We start from the raw sequence: 24,030 nt of genomic DNA on the forward strand, positions 1-24,030 counted from the left end.
TAGAAGTTGTACTAGAAGAAGAAGTAGTAGAACAAGTAGAAGAAGTAGTAGAAGAAGAAGTAGAAGTTGTAGAAGAAGAAGTAGTAGAATTAGTAGGAGAAGAAGAAATAGACGTAGAAGAAGAAGTAGAACAAGTAGAAGTGGAAGAAGTAGAAGAAGTAGTAGATGAAGAAGAAGTAGAAGTTGTAGAAGAAGAAGAGTAGCAGGAGAAGAAGAAATAAGACAGAAGAAGAAGAAGAAGAGGAAGAAGAAGAGGAAGAAAGAAGAGGAAGAAAGAAGAGGAAGAAGAGGAAGAAGAGGAAGAAGAAGAAGAAGAAGAGGAAGAAGAAGAGGAAGAGGAAGAAGAAAAAGAAAAAGAAAAAGAAAAAGAAAAAGAAAAAGAAAAAGAAAAAGAAAAAGTAAAACACCGCAAAAGGTACGAGTCCTCACCTTTCTTTCTCATGTACATGTGGTGAACCTTTCTGTCGCCATATTTGGGTTGACGGATCCCGCAGTTGGACAGCGAGTTGCGGGCGTGGTCGGGGTTCATCCCAAAGTTGAGATGGTGACTGGGATGTGTCATGGCCAACTGAAGAAGAGGAAGAGCAGCGGCATGATGGATTCAAAACTATTTCCACTTTTGCCCTAAGCAGGAAGTCAAGTTCAGAAGAAACTTTTTGGAAGCTTCGCCTGATCCACAAATTCTTGCAAATCAACTCAGTGGACATCTATTTGGTCCATTTTGGGTTATTTAAAGAGCGGGTTGTCAAAGGCTGAATAGTTTGTGTAGAATGTTAACAGTTTCCAAATAAGCGCAGGTATTTGCGGCTGCACAAGCTGTCATTTCTGGGGGAATGGCAAAGCTCTCTCTCTCTCTCTCTCTCAAAAAAACTAAAATAAAACAAAATAAAAAAATAAAAAAACGTATATGTTACGTGAGCTGCTTTCTGTCAGATTAATGGAGGATGGGAACAAAGCACAGCTTTTTTCCCATTACAAATATTTTTTTTGTGTTTGTGAATGTGTGAATGAGCTTTAAGCACATGACGAGCCACATAAATGGACTAATTCAATCTTCAAACCTTGACAGAAGAAACATTTTCTATGGCATACAGCAACATAAATTAGACCCACATTGGCCCATTGATTGAAAATGTCGTTTTACACACAAAAATAGTTCAAAACAATTCAACCACGGGTGAGTTTAATCATGAAAATTCATAGAAAGAGAGAAAATGCAGACTTTTCGAAAATATTGTCTATATGCCGAGCACTGGATGTAGTTATTTGAAGTTGTTTATTATCCCCCAAAGGCAAAACCCTTGAGATTGTCCTTGGCCTGATCCTGACAAGTGACTATGTATATAATGCCACTCAAATTTATTAACAATAAGTTTAACGACAATCACAATTATCAATCAATTGTTATCAAGAGAAGCACTATTCAACATTTAGCTGTGGCTGGAAAGTGTGTGAGATTTATATTAAACAAAAATAATAATAAAATTTAAAAAAAATAAAAATAAAAATAAAAAGAGATGCGACAAGCATTTATCAATCTTACATTAGGCAAATCTCAGCCCCAAAAAACCAACACAGCTGCTCTCCCCCGTTGGCTTGTCTCCTTTCAGAAGACTTCAAATCAATTTCAAGCTCCAATGAGATATATATGTAAAAAGCTCAACGCAAGTGCTTCAATATTTTGCACTGCACAAGAAGCCTTCTGCTTTCAAGCTGTGAACACACGCGACAAAAATTCTACAAACCATTGTACTTTTTGTCATCTGGTTTGTGTGCAAGACGAGCAGATTTGTTTGGCGCCTCTGCTTCATATTGACACTTGGATCAAAAGCAAATAAAACAAGTTGCTGCTGCTCCTCCTTTTTTTTTTTGCTTTCCAAGTTGTACTCCCTCTGCCAAGCCATGTCACAGCTTAACAAAAGAAAACACATCAGTCAGTGTGCAAAAAAAGTGCAGCTTGTCTGCAATTAAGGAAAACATCCCAAAGCGGCGTTTGTCCTTTCAAGACCGTCGATGCTTGTTACACTCAACTCAACCTTTGAGCAAAGTGTCCCGATTGTTGGCCAGGTTGGCACCCGTGCACCACTCATCATGTAATCGTGACTCGTTTTTGTTAGCTACTTTTTGCAGTGTTTCCCAATCTTTACTCAGCCAGTGCACATATTCCACATTGGAAAGTTCTCACGGCACAAGAGCAAATAAAACATCCAGGAAATGCACTGAAATAATGATGAACTGACATCATTTTACAAAAGTTATGTTCTGTAACGTTTTAGCACCGCACAGTATATAATACGCCGCCAAAATTACCCTTAAAAACCTTGTTTGTTTTCCCCTCTGTTCTTGTGTCACATACCTTTTATTTACATTTATAAAACGTGTTTGTTGTTGTTTTTTTTTTTTTAATGAATGCGTGTATAATACGGTGAGGTGATTATTATTTATTTATTTATTTTAATTGTGCGTTATTCACATGAAATTACTGTAGTTGTAGGAATTGAAGACAATTTTCAAACACCAGGAAAGTAACCAATATCACTTTTTTAAAGTGGCTGCCTGGCAGAAAAAATACATTTATGCTTTTCCAGTAAATCTTTTAAATAAAAATGACAATATGAAAATATTTATTATTTTGTTTTTTTTGCATTGTACGGTGTAAAATTTGAATTGAATGTACTGTGAGGAAAGGTGGGTCAGATAATGGATGATGGATGTAATTTAATGTATGTTTTTAAATTTAATATATGTATTGTATATAAAGTACATATAAGGTATATAATTTAATTTGTTCCATTTTTTAGTGTTCTTACATATTTGTATTTTATTTAAAAAAAAATAATTGATAAAATTAAATTTTGAAACAAAATTTAATGTGATTTGATATACAAACAAATTCAACTTGCAAACATCTCGGAAGCCCTTTTCTTGGTAAGTTGAGGACGACCAAAAAGGAGCAAAAGGGTGGGAGTCAAACCTTGATGAAAATATTGCAAAAAGTATAACTTTAAATTAATACCATGGATTCAATACCATGTGCACCTATTGTACAATTTCATATTTCGTTTTAGAAATTCACTACCCTTCCAGCCAATCAGACGTCGTTAAGGCGACGATATCTGCCTTGAATAATGAGAAGGGCTGTACAAGCACCACCTCGTAGCACAATAAAAATTAAAGAAAATATTTTTTTCTAACTAAAAAAAAAGAATACAAGATAGCTGACTCTTAGGCAGACAAAATGTTATCTAGCGACAAAGTCTATGTATTGCAAAAGCGTTGCAACACCGCCACATAGATGCTATTCGTTAGCCTGTCTATGGTGTTTCCCATTGTGCCTTAGCTTTAAGCTAGCGAAATTTGAGGCTTGCTTGTGGTTATCTTTTATAGTTAGTTTGAAAATGAACTGTAACCCTTGTGGAGCAATAGAAAATTTATGACTCAACGTGACATTAAGTCCAAAAATGGATGACACTTTCAAAATGTGATATCTAAGCCATTTATGAATATTTTTTTATTTACGACCACTGGAAAACGTTCGGTGGCATCAGATCTATCCATACATATATAGTTATTTATTTATTTATTTATTTTATTCTTGATACCCTCAATGTACAATAAATGCAATAATGTGCTATGAGAAAAAATGATATGTATATCTATGTATAAAAACTATCAAATTGGAATATTTGATGTAATTAGGGCTTTGAATATGTTAATTGATTAAAAAAACATTTAGAACGCTCATTTTCAACAATGGCAATTTTCTATTGTTTGAACACTAAACGCAACATTAACAGATATTTACAATAAATAACTTGACATCTTTTTTGTTCTGTTGAAACTGCTTGTTGTGAAGTGATTTGAATTCAGTTTAATTTCTTTTGCCCACATTAAAGCAAAAATAAAAAAAAAAAAAAATATCAATGACTCGTATCTCACCAAATTTGCAAGTCGAGTCACTCGTATCTCAAAGCACCGCTGCACAGTTTTTGCCACAGTCCTGCGGAAACCAACTAGCAGCTACAAATGATGCCGATGACATTGACCAAAACGTTAGATTAAAAACATGCTCATTATTACTGTATTACATGACAAGTCAAATGACTTCAGATTTCATGACTTAATAACACAACCACTCATTAATATTTATGACACGACTATTTTACCGTAGTGACTGACTACTCACGTCACCTTATAACACAAGTAGCCACAAGAACATGAACACGCAAGTCCATGTTAGCGAAAATTGGACATGCCTGTCTCCCATGTTGCAGGATGTTGTCGTCCAGCAACGTCTCGCTCTGCTTGCGTGACCGCGCGGATGTAAGTAACATCAAATCGCCATGGCGACCACACGCTGTCCGGGCTTGCTAAAGAGGCAGCGTCAAACGCCATTTATCATTTCGACAGACAGAGAAAAAGAGCGGAATGTGGTAAAAATGTAACGGCGGAACGTCGCGGTGAGAGCCAGTGTGGCCATGAATAAGACAACAAATAAAAGAGTGTATGCATCGGGTCGGGGTGGGGGGCGAGTGACAACACAAGCGGGCCGGGGGAACGTGTACACTTGAATTATTGAGCTGTTCTGTGATGCCTCTCGTTGTGCCAGCGTGGGTCCAAAGCGAGGGGTGTGGGCCGGATCAACGGGGGGGTGGGTGGGATTAAGGCCGGCCTTGATGGATGCGCTCGCATGCGGCGGCCATCAACGCACTGCGATAACCGCACCCCCCCCACTCACTACATGATTTTTTACATGTTAAATGTTTAACGGGGAGCCTCTCTGAACAGGGTCTTCAAAGCCTGCATGGGGGGGGGGGCACTGAAGCGCTCACCATTTGCCTCACGCTATCGTCAACATGCCGCCATCTTTCTGTTGCAGAGCTGTCTCTTAAGGTAACAGAGTGATACTTGTGTAAAAGTACAAATAGCTTAAAGGAATACATGATCCAGTGAGTCATTTTCAGCTGTAATACAAGTTACTATTTTGTCCAGAATTAATTTGATAACGTCATTATTTTTCATGTACAATTAATAGCTTTAAATACACATTTTTCCACTTTCTGTCGACTTAAGATGACATCACATGTGCTGAGGAAGTAGGTAAGGACCAGTTTGTTTTGGTTGAACTACGATTTGTATGACTCAACTCAACTTTATTTATAAATAACTTTAAAACAAGTATTGCTGTATACAAAGTTCTGTACATGAAACAGAAATCGGTTGTGCAGTAAAGAATAAGAAAAACACGAACAAAGCAAACATTTTGAGGATCCAAGTTTTTTTTTTTATACAAGTTTTAAACCCAGCCCTACCCAAAACTATATTTAGATTTAAGTTTGCAAACAATTATCGGCTTACTTATCAGTTATCAACATCGGCACGTTCTAAGTGATTGGTTTATCTGTATCGGGTTGAACATGGCATCCTACCCTACTTTTATTGAACTCCAGTTTGTATGAATTCAAGGGCGCCTGCCACATTCCTTTGGTTGAATTCTGAATTGTGCGACTCACGAGCGAGAGAGGAGGCGATGTCAGGCCCCGAATGAGCCCCTTGTCAGCCGGCGGCGAGCCTCCTCGCCGGCCCGTGTTTCCTTTTCGTCGCTCATTATGACAGCTCGTCATGTCACACTTGACAAATGGCCGATCAATATGTGCAAATTCCTGCACGCGAAAGCCAGCGGGAGCGCTCGGACTTCCCGCACCAAGAGAGGTGTGAGTTTAACGATCAAAAACTGCACAGCGCCGCGTTCTCTAATGCCTCGCTATTGGCGCCACCTCGGTCTCGCTGGGGGGGATTTGATGGCGGGGGCGGGGTGCCCCCCCCGGGCAGTGACAGGTCAGAGCTGGCATTTGGCAGGACTGTACTGTCACGGCAAGTCACAGCGGAGCCAGCAAAAAGTTGTGACTTGGGTCGGCGCCGGCTACCTTAAGTGACTCCCGCACCGCTTCTCTTTCCGCCTGAACTGTCTGAGCCGAGGCGGCGCGGGTCCAAATAATGAGGAATCTGCTGCCTCCCTGGACGTGCGCGCACAAGCCCAGATCTCACCGCGGGCAGGCAGGCAGGCAGCCTCAAACCGGCATGCGGGGCTTTTGTCTTGTTGCAGTTATTAACTATGCCAGCCTTTAAATAATACAGCGGTGCCACGGTGGTGTCACATCACTCTGTCACTTTGGCTGTCCAACTTTATCTCAAGTCCGTATACGGGCCAGACTCATACACATTCCGATCATGCGGCAACCCGACTGCTGGATCAACGAGAAGATGGCTTTAAAAAGGTAGTTTTATTTGAACCGCACAGTCAAATTGAATTGAAATTGAATCTTGAATTTTGACGCATCACACAGTTGGTGTCCAAAATGATATTGACATTGTACAAGGCACACTGCAAAAACCAAAATCTTAACTAAGATATAATTTCCGAAATTTAACCTAAATTTGATTATTTTGCTTTGACGAGTTATTTTTTACTTTCCATGAAATTGTCAGACAAGATCATTGTGCTTATATTTTAATACTTTTTACTTAATGATCTTATTTGATCAAGCAGTCTTAGCCTTGAATGTGAACAACCAGTTTTAAGTACCGTACGGCTTAAAACGAGCATTTTCCACATTTTAAGATGACAACTAACCAACATCAAAGACCCTGAACTGGGATTTTATAAGATGAATTTTCTTATTAGATTTTGCATCACCTAGAAATAAAATAAATGGGAAAATTATGTTAAGTATGAAAACAATCAGACAAAAGTAGTCAACAACCAATTCAAATTCATATGGTACTCATTAATGTGATAGAAAATAGAGGGTTCTGATATAATAGATTACATTAGGATATATTACATTAGGAAAGGCTAGATTACATTAAAGCTACTCTATGTAGGATTTCCCAAAAAAATATCTTAACAATAGCCTTTTTATTTGACCATTTATGACTGAAACATATTCTAATTAGTAGATCAACATCTTCGCTGTTCACAATGGGTACTCCTACAAGCCTCTGGCCAATATTATTTAGGAAGCGTCCGGTCTGAATCCTTCGAATTTCCCGCCCTCTGTCTGCGGGATGTGACGTTATTCGCGTCAGTTGTTTCCTGTCGCGCGAAGACGGAACTAGTACAGATTTTCGCTGCCCCAGACACCCGCTGTTACTCCGCGGAAGGCTGCTCAAAAAAAATAAAAATAAAAATGAAAACAATGTCAAGTGCCACGAAAAAAAAATCTAAACTTGATAGTGACCGGCGCCGAGAACGAGAGTGAACATTGGTTTGACATTTCAGCGGGGTGGAGAGAGTTGAGATCGGACTTGGATTAGAAAAGTGATTCACAGCTGACTTTCTTTCTACTCGAAAAGGTAAGAAGCGAGTATCTTGACATTGAGAAGAAAATGTGTTGTTTTCAAATAGTAGTAACCTCAAGATCGATCACTTCTCCGTCGTAACTATTGGGGTGAAAGTGAGGTGGACGGCAACATTTAGCGTGAAAGGGGCGGCAAAGTTGAATGTAATAGAACAGAATGACTTTATGAAGAACAGACGTTCCATTCCGCGTTTTGGCAATATATCACGATATTACAGCACGTAATTCTCGAATTGATTCAATTGACGGCCAAATCTATGTTTAAACATCCATTTTTGATGGAAAAATATTGAACAAAACGTCTTACTTAGGGTTAGGGTTCACACCTGAAGCATGGAAGAATGTTATTCAAACATGAAACAGATTAAAACCTGTTTGTGAAATACAGTGGCTCACAGTTATAAGACTCAAGTTTTAGCTAAATAAATATAATTTCTTACAAATCTTACAGTGTACAAGTTTACTACTGATTAGTATTTCCTAAACTTGAGTTTAAAAAAAAAATGCAGCAATCGACTTATGCGCATCGGGATTAAACGGTATCGAATCGTGACACGAATCGAATCGTCAGGTACTAGGTAATTCACATACCAAATAGACAGATGTTATGTGTATGAAGGCCTAAAATTTGACAACTTTACAAGCTTGCGCAACATCTCCATCATGACGCTTAATGCTCCCCGATGTCGTTGACAAGCGTTTGCGTTTTGAAGCGCGCGTCTTACCTGCAAGAGGCAACGCTCCTTGAAGACGTAGCCAATCAGCTTGTCCAGGTGCATGAGGCACTGGTGGTAGCGGATGTGATGGGTGAGGACAGGCAGCATCATGGCGTGCTGCGGGAGGCACAAAGAGAATTCTCAAGGAGGCGGCTGAGGAATGGGGGGTGAAAACCTGAGTGGGGATCATGTCTGATATGAAAGAGGAGCGACGGGAACATGTTGGAGGGGAATGTGTGATGAAGAGATTGTCAGAAGCAAAGGCTGAGAGCTGATAGTGGGCAGAAATCAATCAGACGCTCATTATTTATTAAGTGGCGCCAGGCAACACATAGATGAAATAATCACAAACCCGATGGCGGCGGCGGGGAATGACGGACAGGAGGGAAAATTCCCTTTGGGGCAGGGAGGTGGGATCGAAGCCTATTTCGCCGTGTTGACACACTTACTTTCACACAAACCCTGACAGCCCTTCGCGGAGATACGGTGAGAACGACGGTGGAGGCGAGAAAAGCAGCCGGTGGCCGGCGCAGAGGCTCCGTCATTAAGCGGCGAGTCGGCCGCGAGACGCACGATGGCAAAGGCGGGTTTCAGAACATTAACCCCCGAGCCCGCGCATGAGAGACGTCCTTGTTTTAATTAGCGTTACGGGGCGAGGCCACGCCGCTGGTCCGACGGCAGCAAGAGGTGTTGACAAGGAAACCCGGAGGCCGTCACGGGGGGCTGCACGGGCGACACGCTTCCCTGACATCGTTAAAGAGACAATTAACCGAGCCGCGACGGGCTCCCGAACTTGTCTGATGGCCGACTGACTGATACGGTTTGTTCCAGGTCACGCTAACCGGCAAAAGTTGAACGGTTGTTGAAGTCGCATCAGCTTTAATCCAAAAGACTTCATGTCTGAATTTCTGGTGTGGTGCCCTTCATTTGACCTTTTAGTCATGATGTCACAATTGACCTTTCCGTAAAACACACCCGCATGACCTAGTAAACCAATAAAGACGCACGTCGTCTGCGACGGCACGTGTGTTTTGCTGTGAACAAACAAAAACAATCCAGGTCCCGGTAGTGCATTGCGTGGTTGTCCAAAAGCCAAGGAAAAAATAAATAAATCAATAAAATTGTTAAACACTGTAGTCACGGCTTGTGTAAGAGAGACAAGAGAGACACTGACGAGATTATTCCCTTCACTAAACCCTCAACTCCGAAAAATGTCTACGCTGGATCAAACTTTGTGGAAGACCACACACACGACCAGTCAAATGCCTCCAATATAACCAGAAAGTACTACGTCTGCATGACGGTAATATTCTCCATTGTTGTTTTTAGCCAAAGGCTAATGATAGCTCCGAGGAGCTAACCGTCCACACGTTTGTTGACTTACTATTTACTATAAATGCCAACAGAACAAACTTTGCGAACACAACCAGTTGAATCCCTCCAAAGTGACCAGAAACCACGACGTCTGCGCTAAGGTAATGTTCTCCACTGTTGTTCTGACCCAAAGGCTAACGATAGCTCAGGGTAGCTAACTGTCCAAAGGCTAACGATAGCTCCGGGTACCTAACCGTCCACACATTTGTTGACTTACTATTTACAATAAAGGCCATCAGAACATTTAAACTATGAGGTGATATACATTAATTCTTACACTGCTTGACAGAATAATGTTGAAAAACTTCGGTTTTGCCGACAATCAATCGAAGTGAGTGAAGCGACTCAGTCTTTTTCTTACATCTGAGGCAGCAGACAGCAATGTGTATTTCCTTTTGTTTTTAGGCAAAATTGCATGGTAAGGGAGTGAAGATACCCGTCACGAAAGAAATTTAAAGCCCCTTTGCTTGCTTCGAAGAGATACATTGGTGTCCTGAAAACACTTGACCGAGAAATCACAAGGAAGATCTGACAACTTTGCCATTTACAGCTAATGCTGTTTCGCTAATCTTGCCCGAACAATGTCGGAGGAAGCTGCTTGTCGCGCAATGTGGGCGAGGAGGGGCGTGAAACGGAAAGGTCAATTACTTCAAGGTGGAAATAGGTATGATGGTACCACTCGTAAACAAACCCTTCTGAGTCATTGGCAAATTGTTTGCCAAACATTCTAACAGGTATGCTGATACAAAATAAGACGTGGTGGAAATTTTGAAATCGTCAACATTACCACGGAGAGACTGGCTAATTAACTAACTTTTCCGTTACTCAGATTAATGGCACAGTTGGGTTCTTTTGATGGCGAACTGGATAGCGTAATGTAGAGCGGAAGCCATCAAGCAGGCTAGTAATTACGTTTCGCAAAAGTATGACTTTATGACAAGCAAAGTCAACTTGGAGAAAATTTGTTACACAAATCTTGAGTCTGTCCCTTTAGAAGTACTGCGCCACTAGGCACACTTGATATCTTCTCTGTACAACTATTTAAAATATATGAGAATACCTTTTAAAAGGAAATCATAACCCAAACCTAATCCTTTATAGGTCTATCTTGCGGCACAAGCCCAAACACAGGTTTTTATCATTGTTATAGTTTGGTACAGGTGAGGTCACTCGAGTTCTCGAGTGTGGGTGTGGGATAGCTAGTGACCAACCGTCTTTTTTTTTTTTTTTTTGTTTATCAACCGCTCATTTATCTGTTTAAAGGCAATACAGTGGGTTAGTGGCCACTTTTCCATGGAATGATTCTATGTCAGGACGTTGTTGACTGCATTGACTTCTTTCTTTTTTTTTGTAGTTTGACAATGATGGCTTCTTTCGCTTCCAATCGCAACACTTATTCCGATGCCACCACGGTGCACGATCGATTATGTGCGTAGGACACTGCAGTCGCCTTGGCAGATATCTGATACGTAGATTGGATTTTTATGCAACTCTGTAAGAGATCTGATTCCAATCTTTGCACGAACATGACCCATATCCGAATGGTGACATTTGAGAGCAAAAAGTCGCAGTGTTTACTTGTAGCATGTAAGCGTATATCTAGCCAGAAGAATACGGTTATGTTTAACTCTGAATCATAATATAAGCAGTAAGTACAGTATTTGTTGCTCATGCAGAACATCTTTTCCCCTTTTTTTCAGCATGCTAAACAAAGCTAAACAAGCTTAATTTCCTTCACAATTCTGTGAATGGCGAGCAGCCTTCGCATGCCCACCACGAAGGCCGTGAAGGCGGAGGACAAGCGCAAGTGAATCACGGTGAAAATTGCTTGCAAAGTGAAGGCCAGTCCTTGGAAATGCCTTTCAAGTGAAACAACCTTGGTGGTGTCGAGCGATGTCAATCACAAGCCGGCCCCATTTTACTGTGAATTGCTTTTTTTTGGGGGGGAATAAAGCAAGTTTGGGCTTGAGATCTGCCGCTATCTCTCGGCGGTGTGCGACGCACGGTGCAGAGTGTAGCGGCTGAAATTATTCATGAACCAATTAGTCGCAGCAGTCCAGCTTGAAGCAAATATAATTGGGTGGCAATTATGGATCGGATCCTCTTTGCTAGACCTTGCTGCAAGAGAGGTCTGGCTTATGAGACTAGAACTTTCCTGTCATGCCTCTCCAAAACGTGAGCGGCGGCTGGAGGCGATGCGATGCGCGCTTGCTCGCACAAGAGCGCCCAGCTGCCAATTATTGCTTTACCACCATTGACGGGCACCACAATTGGAGGACAAAAAAAAAAACAACAACCAGAGAAAGAATCGTCAAAAATAAAAGCAGATGACACCGTGGCAGTTTCGCATGCAAATTCACCAGCTTTTGTCATGTTGGCTACTGCAGAACCGTTTGGTTCGGAGATGACTCTGATGAATCCATTTGTGATCATGACGAAGTGCATGTGGTATTTGATCCAACTCACGGTCAATGTGGTTGTGTCGTGTACTCACGCAGAGGTTGCCAAACTTTCTAATTTGATGCTTTAAGCTGTTTAATTTCATTTGGAATAGTTCAATTATCAGCTTTTTTTTTTAATAAAAATCTGTTGACCGATAATAGATCAATTTAAAACCGTCTTAATTTCAGGCACCTATTTTATTTATATTGTGAGTTAACTAGATGAGATGATGACCATGGAAAAGCTCTGCACCTTCTGTTTTTGTTTGACATTCATATCAAGATAAATTTCAGATATTTAAAATTTTGGAAAGCTTTACTGAAGCAATCAATAGGGAGCAATTTGGGTGTTTTAAGTTTTCATTGAACTTTTTAAGACTTGATAATGACCTCGAGAGCTCCCTGGACTTATTGCTAAAATTTTAAAACAAAGACGTCTATTGTCTAAGATTAAAAAAATAAAAAAATAAATCTTCAAGATCCTGCAAATCTCAAAATATATTCAATAAATATATGTCTAAAGACATTTCAACAATAATAATTAGGAAAAGTCAGAGTTTTAGTGTTTAAATTTTGATGCCTATATTTCCTCTTTCAGTAAACGAATATTGGACCCAAATACCGGTTATTGGCAGCGTTGATTACAAATCATCTATATTGGTATCAGCCTTGACAAAAAGGAAACAAGAAAACCCAGTTCAAGATTACTGTCAAACCATAAAACAAAAGATTGGCTGTCTATTTAAAACGGCAACATAACTTTGCTGATAACATATAATGGCAAATTCCATAAACAGGCCAACACCAGAAGGAAAAACTAGTTGTATTATCCATTATTCCATTTAACAATTAAAGCAACTTTTTTCTTCCACTCTTTTCATTCTAACGTAAGCATGCATGGCACCACACTGCCCCAAAGAGGCCAAGACACATATAGCACAAAAATACAGCAATTATTTGGATTTATTAATTTCTAATGCTATTGTTTTAATACTACTAGTTTACTTTGATACTGATATATTTTCTGCTTGCGCTTTCAATGTACCGTATTTTCCGCACTATAAGGCGCACCTTCAATGAATGATATATTTTAAAACTTTTTCCATATATAAGGCGCTACAGTAGAGGCTGGGGTTACATTATGCATCCATTAGATGGTGCTGCGCTAACTTTATTAATAGATTACAAACCAGTTTTCTGACAACTCCATTCACTCCCAAAATGAATAAACAGCGGTTTTATTATTTTCTCTGAGGTCAAGTATTAGTATTAGCTAGCGATCCAAGATGGCGGGATCTTCTGCGCATGCGCGTCACCGCGTCTTGACAGCGAGACCTGTTGCGGCTCAATATTGATCCATATATAAGGTGCACTGGATTATAAGGCGCATGGTCAGCTTTTCAAAAAAATTAAGGCTTTTAGGTGCGCCTTATCGTGCGGAAAATGCGGTATTCATATATTTTTGTTTTCTTTTTTTTTTCCTTTTTTTTTATGCTACAGCATACAGGAGGCTTTGATCCAGCCTCTCAACTACAAAGAATGTTTGAAGAAATGGTAATTATTACACAAACGGCCAGCAGGTGGCAGCAGAGTATAAGAGACCGACCAGGGCCATGTTGCAACAAGCGGTTTTCCCCACAGTTTTAAACAGATTTGTGAATAATGATGAAACTTAGCTATATTCTAAAGCTAATTAATGCAAAATGGAAAAAGATAGACTTTTTTTTTTTTTTCCCCCTGATGAAAGAAGAGACTAATCTTTCTTTTTGGTAGGTTCCATGTTTTTATAGCAATAGAACACAATATTCTGTGGGCCTTGCAAAATCAATCAAAACTCCTACTCCTGACTCCTACTGAATTTTGTGGAGTTTTCTGTATTTATTTTCAAGAGTCTAATAATACCAACACTGGAAAAGATTGTTTCTTCCATTTCCAAATCATTAGTGAGGTCAGGGGAATAGTTCAAGACTGGTGCTTAAGCGTTTGCCTTGAAGCAAACACATGTGAGACGAGAGCGCGGATGCGAGCCGAGACGGACTTAAGTGGTCTCGCCAAACGGAGTCAAGTTGTGTATGAGCAAAGTGTGGATGCGTGAGGCATGGCCGGGCCTTAATGAAAGGGGGGGGCGAGGTTGCACAGGCGTAGCGGGGAGGCCACTTGGGCCCTGCGCGTATTGAGCGTGGGCATGATGCAACACGTGGCAAGTTTCTCGAGCGTGTCTGAGCGGCGAAGCGCAGCCCACCCGCCGCCGCCTGTGTCGTCTTGTCTCGCTGCCACCGAGCGGTGCATTATTTACGGCATGCCACGGCCCACTTGATCGGGCAAGCTTGGCGTGTTCATATGTGCTGCTTTGTTGTGTTCAATAGACAGTCAAACATCATCGTAGGGTGGGTTTTTGGAACTTTTGAAACCGAGAATATCAATCATCGAACGTATTTGCATGCCATTTATTTTTAAGACCGATGCTTTAGTATTTGTTTGAAATGATATCCAAGGATTTTGTGGACATAGTCTGGGATAAATATCAGGTTTAAACTCAGGGCCCAACCAATATGGATTTTTTTAGGCCGATGTCGATTCGGATATTTGGCAGAACATAATGCTGATAACCGATCGGCTGATTAAATAAAAAAAAAAATAAAAAAAAAGAATATTATATACCAACAATAAAGATATGGGGAAAAAAACTGCAAAAATAAGAAAAAGAAAATAAAACTGCCCAGTAGTGCAATATTAATGAACTTTTTTTTTAATCTATATATTATATATCTGCAATTATATCAAAGTGCTTTGCCCAGTCAAGCAATATATTTTTTTAATTTATATATTTTTTCTCCTTTTTTAACTTCAACTTGTGTTTTATACTTATGTGTTTATGTTTATATGTTCAATAAACCAAACCAACCGTATTAATAAACTTTTTTTTTTTTTTTTTTTTAATCTATACATTATTCTGTATATCTGAAAGTAAATCCAAGTGTTTGGGTATCATAGTTTGGGGTATATGTTGCGTTTAACTAAGGCAATATGGAGTTTTTGGGACCAATTTTAATTCAGATATTTGGGAAAATCAAATGGTGACATCAGCTGATTCATTTAAAAAAATATATACATATGAAAAAAATTGTAATCTTGAACACATGCAACAAAAAAGATATTACAGGAAGAACATTTGTCTGTTTTCCAATAATTTGCCCTTAAAACAAAGAAAAAAAAATATATGCCAAATGTGCCTTTTTTTTTTTTTTTTAATGGGGCCAAAAAAAATAAAAAATAATAATAATAATAATAAATAAAAAAACAAAAACATAAGATAAGTCGGGGCAATATTTATAAATTTTTATTATTATTTTTTTTTTTAAATGTATATATTCACCAATTTTTGCTATTCACATCAGCCTCCCTACCCACCACATATAGAGAGGGTGCACTGTATACTTGTAAACAACGGGTGTGAACGAATGCGTCTTTTATGCGTCCACGTTACCTGACAGACGTCAGAGCGGATGCCGGTCTTCCAGAATCCCTGGCTGCTGAGCTCCACCGTCACCTCGCGGCGCATGGTGTTCTTCTGACGGATCTTCTGAAGAGCTTCCTGCCAAACAAGCAGCCGGTCAATTATTGATCAATGGCAGCGGAGCCGGCGGGGACAGCACCCACAACGCCCGCCCCCTCCCCTATTCCCATGCAGCCTCCTCAAACCGTTTCGTTCCCGCTGTGCTAACAGATGGCGCGTGCTACAAAACGTGACGCACGCGGCGGCGGACACTGACGGCATTCCTGCTTCTGATTGCGGCTAATTGAGGCCTGTCAGAGGCGTCAAATCCTCGATTCAGCCACTCTTACAGTGGCTTTAACTTGCTTAATGCAGTCCAGTATTAGTGTTAAATGTTTTTAAAAACGATTAATCTATCAATTCTATTCAATCGATTAATCAGATTCATTTTAATTTTGCATTTAAGTGTATTACAAAAGCTTCTTTTTTTTTCCTCGCAATACTGTTTATTAACCAGTGATTGATGTTTGTTTCATACTCCGCAATTGTATATTGACTCATATATTGACTGAAAAAAGGGGGATTGATGCTGTTCTATGTTACTAAATAAAAATAGATCTTTGCAAATGTCTTATTTTGATTAAACATAGAAGGTAATCAGTCTTTTTTCATGAAGGACTACAGAAATCAGTGAACATTTACTGTTGATAATTTTAAATCAAACAAATGATTCCAAACAATCTATTATTAACTTAATATAATAATGATAATATTGTGTTCTATTGCTATAAAAACATGGAACCTACCAAAAGAAAGATTAGACTCTTCTTTCATCTGGAAAAAAATATACATTTCTATCTGTTTCTGTTTTGCAGCAATTAGCATATAGCGAAGTTTCATCATCATTCAAAAATCTTCTTAGAATTGAAAACAGCTTCTTTTCATCATGGCCCTCTTATACGCTGCTATCACCTGCTGGCCGTTTTTGTAATTACTACCATTTTCTTTCACCCATTCGCTGCATCAAAGCCTTCTGTATGCTAGAATTAAAAACAAAAACAAAACAAAAAACGTATATATACGTCTTTGGGACATTTAATAGATTTAAAATATAACGTTTTGGGGAGCAAATGAGTTAAAATAGATTCATTTTGACAGCTATACAGTACATTTGTTCCATTTAACTTTCACATTGTGAACCAATGTCAGCTATTATTATGGAGGACGTTTGTAAAAAGTTTGCGAACCACCGGCATCGGCGGATGAATGCTCACCTGCGTATTCAGACCATGTCATTATACACATATAGCATATGTATGTGTGTGCGTGTTCCATACAAGACGCAATCGACTCCCGGTGAGCCGTCTCAAATGGAACGCCAAGAATTTTTTATTTTTTTTGCCTCGCAGAGGAAATAAGAACAACAAAGGCATGAATAAATAATGCCAACCGACTTTGAACTCTGCATCAAAGTGAACATGCTCGCCCACGCTGCCGTCACCACGAGCACGCGTGCGCACTCACATAGCTGCACGGCTGCAAATGACATGGAAATGTTTTGTGCTGCGTGGTCAGGGGGAAGGTCATGAGGACTAATTAATTTTTGTAACACTGGGAGAGAAAGCGGACATGCAGTTGATTCTTAAATACACCTATGAGGTCTTTTCCGAGGTGATATTTGCAACCTCGGTGCCTCTTTCATTTCAAGTCTATTTTTGTCTACAGATAAAGTCTCACATGTCCCATTAGAATGCGTTTACATTCACACAGGACATGAAACAACCCACACGTGGCGACAAACAAATTGAACGTAAAATAACTTCATAAGGAGCAACACCGGGCAGTGAAAATATTATTTTCAGGGATGTAACGATAATGACAATATCGTGATATCACGATATTAAAACTGCCTCCATATATCGTCATCATGTCACGATATTAACTCATTTGCTCCCAAAGACGTATTTATACTTTTTTGTTTTTTGTTTTTATGATATAGAGCATACAGAAGGCTTTGATGCAGCCTCTTAACTCAAGAAAACCCTTGAAGCAATAGTAGTTATTACAAAAACGGCCAGCAGGTGGCAGCAGAGTATAAGAGATCAACCAGGGCCATGTTGCCAAAAAAAAAAAACTTTTCCCCACTGTTTTAAACAGATTTGTGATTACACTTAGCTATATTCTAATGCTAATTGCTGCAAAACAAAAACAGATAGACGTACTTTTTTTTTCCTGATAAAAGAAGAGATTCTAATCTTTCTTTTTGTAGACACTATGTTTTTATAGCAATAGAACAATGTTCTGTGGGCCTTGCAAAAGCAGTCAAAAATCCAGTGAAACAGCTGGGAGTGAAGGGGGTTGCTCCAGCAAAAATGGCTGGGAATGAATCAGTTAAAAGCAGCACATTTTTTTGAAAAAGTCAGGTTGATTTCCATTTGTGCTGTTCTAGCACCCTGTGGTGGCTATATTTTTTTTTTTTAGTGCAGTTTAATTTTCACAAGGCATGTTTTGGCCCCTATGTGTTTAAAAGCTGGTCAGACGAAGAAGAATGTAATATGCTTGCCTTGTGAACCAAATCAATATGTGGAGGAACTCAACGTGTGCATGCATTAGCAAGTAAGTGCCTCAATATTAGAGATTGCACGTTTATATAATAACAATATTGTGTTTTTTTTAAGAATAAGCTCATTTCGCCTCTTCCTCCAACTGCTCATTGAATCAGTGGACGCTGGTGTCTGTGGACCTCACTCTGCTTCATCTATCCTTCCCTCCTTCCTCTCTTTAGCTTTTCCTCTGGTCTCTTGAAATCTCCTTAATGTGTTGGAATTTAGAGGTTTATGGGGTTGGCATAAGACTGGTTTTGTAACCGTGTGGGTGGCAGGTGGTGTTTAGTTAGTGCTGGATTTCATTTTGACTTATCTTTCTTTTCTGTGACCTTTCCTCTGATCCCCTGACCTTCACGACTCTGGCAAGACTCTGAAGTATCCGGTTAAGGTGAAGGGTAATGGGATTTTTATTAGGTTTTAGGTGAACTAATGAGTACAAATTTACACAAATGAATGAACAATTCTGAGCTCTCTCTTTTTGGGGAAAAAAAAAAAAGAATAAGCCCAATTTAGCTCATATTGTGACCTTTTTTTGTATCACCAACCTCCCTGACAATATTGTAATAATGATAGTATCTTGACCTTCATATCGTAATATCGTATCGTGATGTTTAGATATCGTTACATCCCTAATAATTTTACAATGATACAAATATTTCACATTATAGTGACGTCAAGCAGACATTGATCGCTTTCATTGGCAGATATCAGAAACGTTTCAAATATTGGAAATTTGGAAGCAGCCTGATTCCAAGTGTCTTTTTCACTTGACGCTGCCAAAATGACACATATCAACGTTGTGTTCGATAGACAGCCAAAAAAGTGTCACCTCAACCATTTAGTGGAAATCCAGAAGGAGATTGGAACTAGCAAACGATCAAAGTCAAGTCCATCATAAAAAGCAATCAGCCTTGGGACTATGATGCATTTCTGGAGCGGATGAGACTGCTGGTAAGAAAACAAAACAAAGTCCTGTTGTGTCGAGCTGATCGACGCCTCACAAGTGCAATTTGACACTCCTGACAGTGAACGTTATTTTTATTCAAATGAGCATCGAGGCCATAAGGAAAAAGAAGATAAAAAATGCCGACTTCAATGTTCACATAAGAGGACGACAAGAAACTCGTCACATGCTTTTGTAACACATAATAAGGTCAGACAGTGTGTTTACTAACTCTACCTTTAAGAGTCAAAAGCTTATTTGGATGTATAGTACTGAAATAAGTTTATTTAATTAATTAATTAATTTTATTACCAAATTTTAATGTACCATATTTTTCGGTTGTTCGTTCCAAATGTGACGGATAATAATCACTCCAGTCCTGTAGATGGCGGTAAATTGTGTTGCAAACAGAAGAAGTAGAAGCACGAATTAACGTCATGTCGAATGCGCCAGCAAAGGTTAATGGGTTCTTTCTTCTTAAGCCCGGCCCCTTCCCAAAACTGGATCGGAAATCTGCGAGCTACTACTTGACATATACGCACGATGCATATTGTACATAGAAGCGTACTGGAACAAAAATAACCTCCTTGGGGGAGGTAATCAGTCCTGACAGGTCAGCTAAACACGCAAGCGAAGATACAGCGCTCTACCTCGTTTGTGTGTGCGTGTAATTGCTGCAGTTTGACAGCAGGACATTCCGGCCCTGTTGGCCAGAGAGCTACCTCGGAAAGCAACTAATTGAGTCCAACTTCTCGCTGCTTATTGGTTGTGCTCGTGTCAAGCAGGATGCGGATGTGCTGCTGAGGGGTTACAAGGAGTCCCTGAGGGCGGTAAGAAGGAGGAGGGGGAGGGTTGAGGCAACGGATGGTGGGGCGAATGAAGTCTGTAAATATCACCTGAGCTAAACGATCTCCGTCCCCAGCGCCGCTCTGACCTTCGCACCGGAGACTTTAAAACGCATATAAAAATGACGAGCCGGCGAGCGTTACGGGGGAGCGAGGCACTTAGCGGAGCTCTACGCGCTGAATGAGAATGAAGAAAGAAAAAAAAAAAAAAGCGCAGCAACAATTAATTGAAAAGAGCCGAGCGATATTTACGAAATGTGCTCGAGTGCGCCAAGCTTGTGGCATGTAAATGAGAGAGACGAGTGGAAATGAGCTGCTGGCATTTAGAAAAGTCCACAAAGAGCAAACGCCTTCATTTGTTCCTTCATCAAAAAAGCAGCGCCGCCGACAATTTAGGATGTTACCTCCGCCAGGGAGCTCGTTAGCGGCAGAAATGAAAAATGACATTTCAGTAAACCCCCACCCAAGATTCGGGGATGGGTATTGGTACCAGGCCATGCTGCAAATGGTGGAAAAACGGCAAGTATTGTCACTGATGCCATTCACACAAAAAAAAACGTTTACAAATAAAATTACAAATTTGAACAGTTAAAACCAGTACTTCACCAGTTTCCAATGCACATTCACTGAACCCTTCTTCAGTTAAAAAAATATATATATTTTTTTTTATTCAAAATATAGGTATAGGGTTTACTCATGAACAAAAAGGAGTTGCTCATCGTGGCATTGCAAATCATGCCGTCACACAATTCAAAATATACAATGGTGTTCCGCAGGGTTCAAGGATAAATATATTTATAGAGCACGTTCAAAACAACCACCGTGATTTGCTTAAGATGGAACGCAGGGGCAGCACATGCGACGAAAACAGCAGAGGCCCCAGAATTGAACCCTGTGGAACACCATACATTCCGTTATACATGTGAATTTGTTTTGCACATATTCGTTCAACCACTTTCTTTTTTTTTTTTTTGATATACTTAGAATTAACCGCCACAAGTTGACTACTAAGCGCACAAATTTCCTGCAGCACAGATAGGCCAAACAATGACGCATGACGCCGGCCAATGATGGCCAAGCGGGGCATATCATCACCAATCATTTGAGTCGGGTGTGTCTCCCTATAGAATAGGTGGTTAAGTAGTATTATTAGTTAAGTGTATTGTATCCTAATCAACTAATTTGCTCCCAAAAACATATAAATATGTTTTATTTTATATGTTTCAAGCGTCCCAAAGACGTATTTATACGTCTCATATATTTTTTGTTTTTTTTATGCTAGAGCATACAGAAGGCTTTGATGCAGCCTCTCAACGGCAAAAAACGGTTGAAGAAGTGGTAGATATTACACAAACAGCAGAGCAAAGGAGGTCAACCAGGACCATGTTGAAAAAAATCTCAATTACAATTCTAAATAGATTTGTGAATAATGATGAAATGGTAATTGCTGCAAAATGGAAAGAGAAAAATATATATATATTTTTTTTTCCCTGATGAAAGAAGAGACTTTAATCTTTTTTTTCTCGTAGGTTCCATGTTGTTATAGCAATAGAACACAATATTCTGTGGTCCTTGCAAAATCAGCCAGAATCCAGTAAAACAGCCGAGATTGCTTCTGTGAAAATGGCTGCGCGTGAACGAGTTAAGCAAGGACTGGAGTGGATTATTATACTCAACTCAATGTTTGTCTTTATATATTAGTTGTATGATGTTCCATGGTTTTGGATTACATTTGTAATTGTTACCTAATCAGTCATTCCGTGATTAATATTTTCTAATCTTCATTGTTTTGAAATAAAATACTGTGAATCCTGATCTGATCTATGAAAAATGCGTGTTGCCATGCGTGGGGTCGGCATCAAAGCTTCATCAGGACCTTATTTGTCTACTTTCAGGATTTTCATCCATTTCACATTGAACACTTCTCTCTCCCTTTGTCACAGCTCATGGAAGTAGATTGCTGAGTTGAGGTTGTGTCGGATCTTACTACATTTTTTTATGTCAAATTAACTCTGAAATTCAACACAAGCAACATTTTCACGTTTGTTGTGTATGTCTGAGCTCACCTCCCTATGCGTTAGCTTCTGCTTATCCAGTTGCTTAACCTTGGGGCTGTTGGCCAGCAGGTGGCGCAGTTTCACATAGCTCTTCCACAGCTTCTGGTACCTGACAACCAGGAAGAGGGGAAAAAAAAAAAAAATGAGGCTCAGAGGATTCCAATTCCAACTCTGCAACAACACATCAATATTTCATCCGCTGCCCGCCTGATATTAAACTTAATTGGCGAGTAGCATGCAGACGTTGCTCCATTAGGTGCTTTTGTTTCGGAGCGGCAAACGTCCGAGGGTTTGTGTGTCTGCCGCTTGAACTCCGAGTTGAGTTCACCTGCCTAGGACTTTCTTTTTTTTTTTTTTCCACCTCGCCTGCTCCTCACTTTCATATCTCTATTGTCTTTGCTCTCATTTGCATGTGAAAAGAGGGCCGAGTGTTATCGGCAAGGTGACATGGAGCCACCGCGGAGACCGACCCCCACCCCTCCCCCTCCGCCACACCCCCCGTGCCCCCACATTTTCAATCAGGCCTTCTGATTGATGCACCGAGTGTGACCGTTCTGCTCCCATTCAGCAGACTTTCTCCTCATTTAGCCAGAATTATTCAATTATGATTGGTGGCGGTGGCGAGTTAAGGTGCTGCAGCTCGGCCGATCGGACAGAGTGAAAGGGGCGAGAGACGTACGCGGAGATATAGAAGAGTGTGCGTGAGCAAGCAAGGAGGGGAGGGTGGGGCTGCAGAATAGAAGAATTATAGAGCTTTAATAGCGGGGACTTCATTAGAGACCGAGGCGAGGGAATGAGACGGCTTAACGGCGGCGATTATCAGCCGGCCGCCTCCGCGCGGAAGTGTCCTGAACGAAAAAAAAAAAAAAAAAAAAAAAAAAAAAAGAAAAAAAAAAGGAGACGGAGAAGGGGAAGAATATCCAGCCTGGGAGGCCCACGCGTCCCCCAGGCTGCGCTGGTGACCTTTTCCGGAGATCCGACGTGATCTCTCTGCGGCGAGCTCGCCTCTCCCGGATTTCATTAGCATATGCTAACTCGTCCTCTGCACACCTCCAGTGTTATTAGACTGGGGGATTATTTGTTATGAAGTGCCTTCTGATGACGTTGGCAATCACAACATCAGAGATTGCAATCCCTTCATATTAACTACGCTGAGCAAAAAAGGAATGTGGTCGGACGACTACGTGCAATATGAATTCAAATGTGTAACGGAATGTATGGTGTTCCGCAGGGTTCAATTCTGGATCCTCTGTTGTTTTCATCGTATCTGCTGCCCCTGCGTTAACCTCACAAACCAGGTTGATAATTGGTGATTCACTCAAGGGAGTGCCTCACATGATCGATCTGGGACTTCACTCGGCAGAACCATTCGGGAAAGGAGGGACTTGCTGTACAATACTTGGAGCCGATTGGACGATGCGCCGTGTTGTGCACGTTTGTTTTGACCAATCACGGCAATGGATGAAAATGTCGTCTACAGGATAAAAATGCACGAAGCGCCTCTCGCTGTTCAGCATTCAACAAGGAAACGGTGATTCTGCGAGAACAGAATTAATTGCAGCGTCCATTCGTCTGTTAGGTTTGTTTGTTTCCCCCGGCATCGACGCTTCCCGGTTTCATCACAGATGCACGTCCCACCCTAAACAACGCCTGATTGGTCCAAACTTGCAAACATATCAGCGAGAGCAGTATAAGATGTATTCTTGTAGTATTTGTGAACATATATTGTGAGATTTCAGATTTAGATCTGAACGATATAGCCAAAAAATAAAATCTTGATATTTTCAGTTATGAGGGACGATTACGATTTTAATCTAATAAATCCAACAAGTTTATTTAAAGGTTTCATTTATTCAAAAATAATTCCTGTGCAAAATATTCAGACAATAATAATGCATACTGGTTCTAAATCAGTTTTAACATAAACTTAACATTCATAGTTAGCAAAATTACATCTCACAATAGCAGCTTTTAATAGTCCAGAAGCAAATTTTCAACGATTCGGTTTTCAAAATGATGATTAATCAAATTAATTCGATTTATTGCCCAGCCCTAGTTCCATCCAAGAAAACTGCGATGGTTGTTTTAAAGTGCTGAGTTGAGTTGAGTGACGACATGATTTTTGCAATGCCAAGTTGAGCAATCCTAGTCCAGCACAACTAGCAATCTAGCAAAACTAAAGGAATTTAAT

At 40.1% G+C, this 24,030-nt stretch overlaps 1 protein-coding gene across 2 annotated transcripts in view; it reads right to left on the reverse strand.

The window, feature by feature from the left end:
* drosha (drosha ribonuclease III) overlaps positions 1–24,030 on the reverse strand; it is a 131,997-nt gene that overhangs the window by 89,137 nt on the left and 18,830 nt on the right. For both annotated transcript variants that reach the window (XM_077509118.1, XM_077509119.1), the window contains 4 exons: positions 21,849–21,948; positions 15,380–15,487; positions 8,087–8,194; positions 430–568 (listed from right to left, as the gene is read on the reverse strand). In XM_077509118.1, coding sequence (XP_077365244.1) covers positions 430–568; positions 8,087–8,194; positions 15,380–15,487; positions 21,849–21,948 — 455 coding nt within the window. The remainder of the gene's footprint in view (positions 1–429; positions 569–8,086; positions 8,195–15,379; positions 15,488–21,848; positions 21,949–24,030) is intronic.

This window comes from Festucalex cinctus, chromosome 20 (genome assembly GCF_051991245.1).
Source record: "Festucalex cinctus isolate MCC-2025b chromosome 20, RoL_Fcin_1.0, whole genome shotgun sequence".
Classification (NCBI taxonomy): domain Eukaryota; kingdom Metazoa; phylum Chordata; class Actinopteri; order Syngnathiformes; family Syngnathidae; genus Festucalex; species Festucalex cinctus.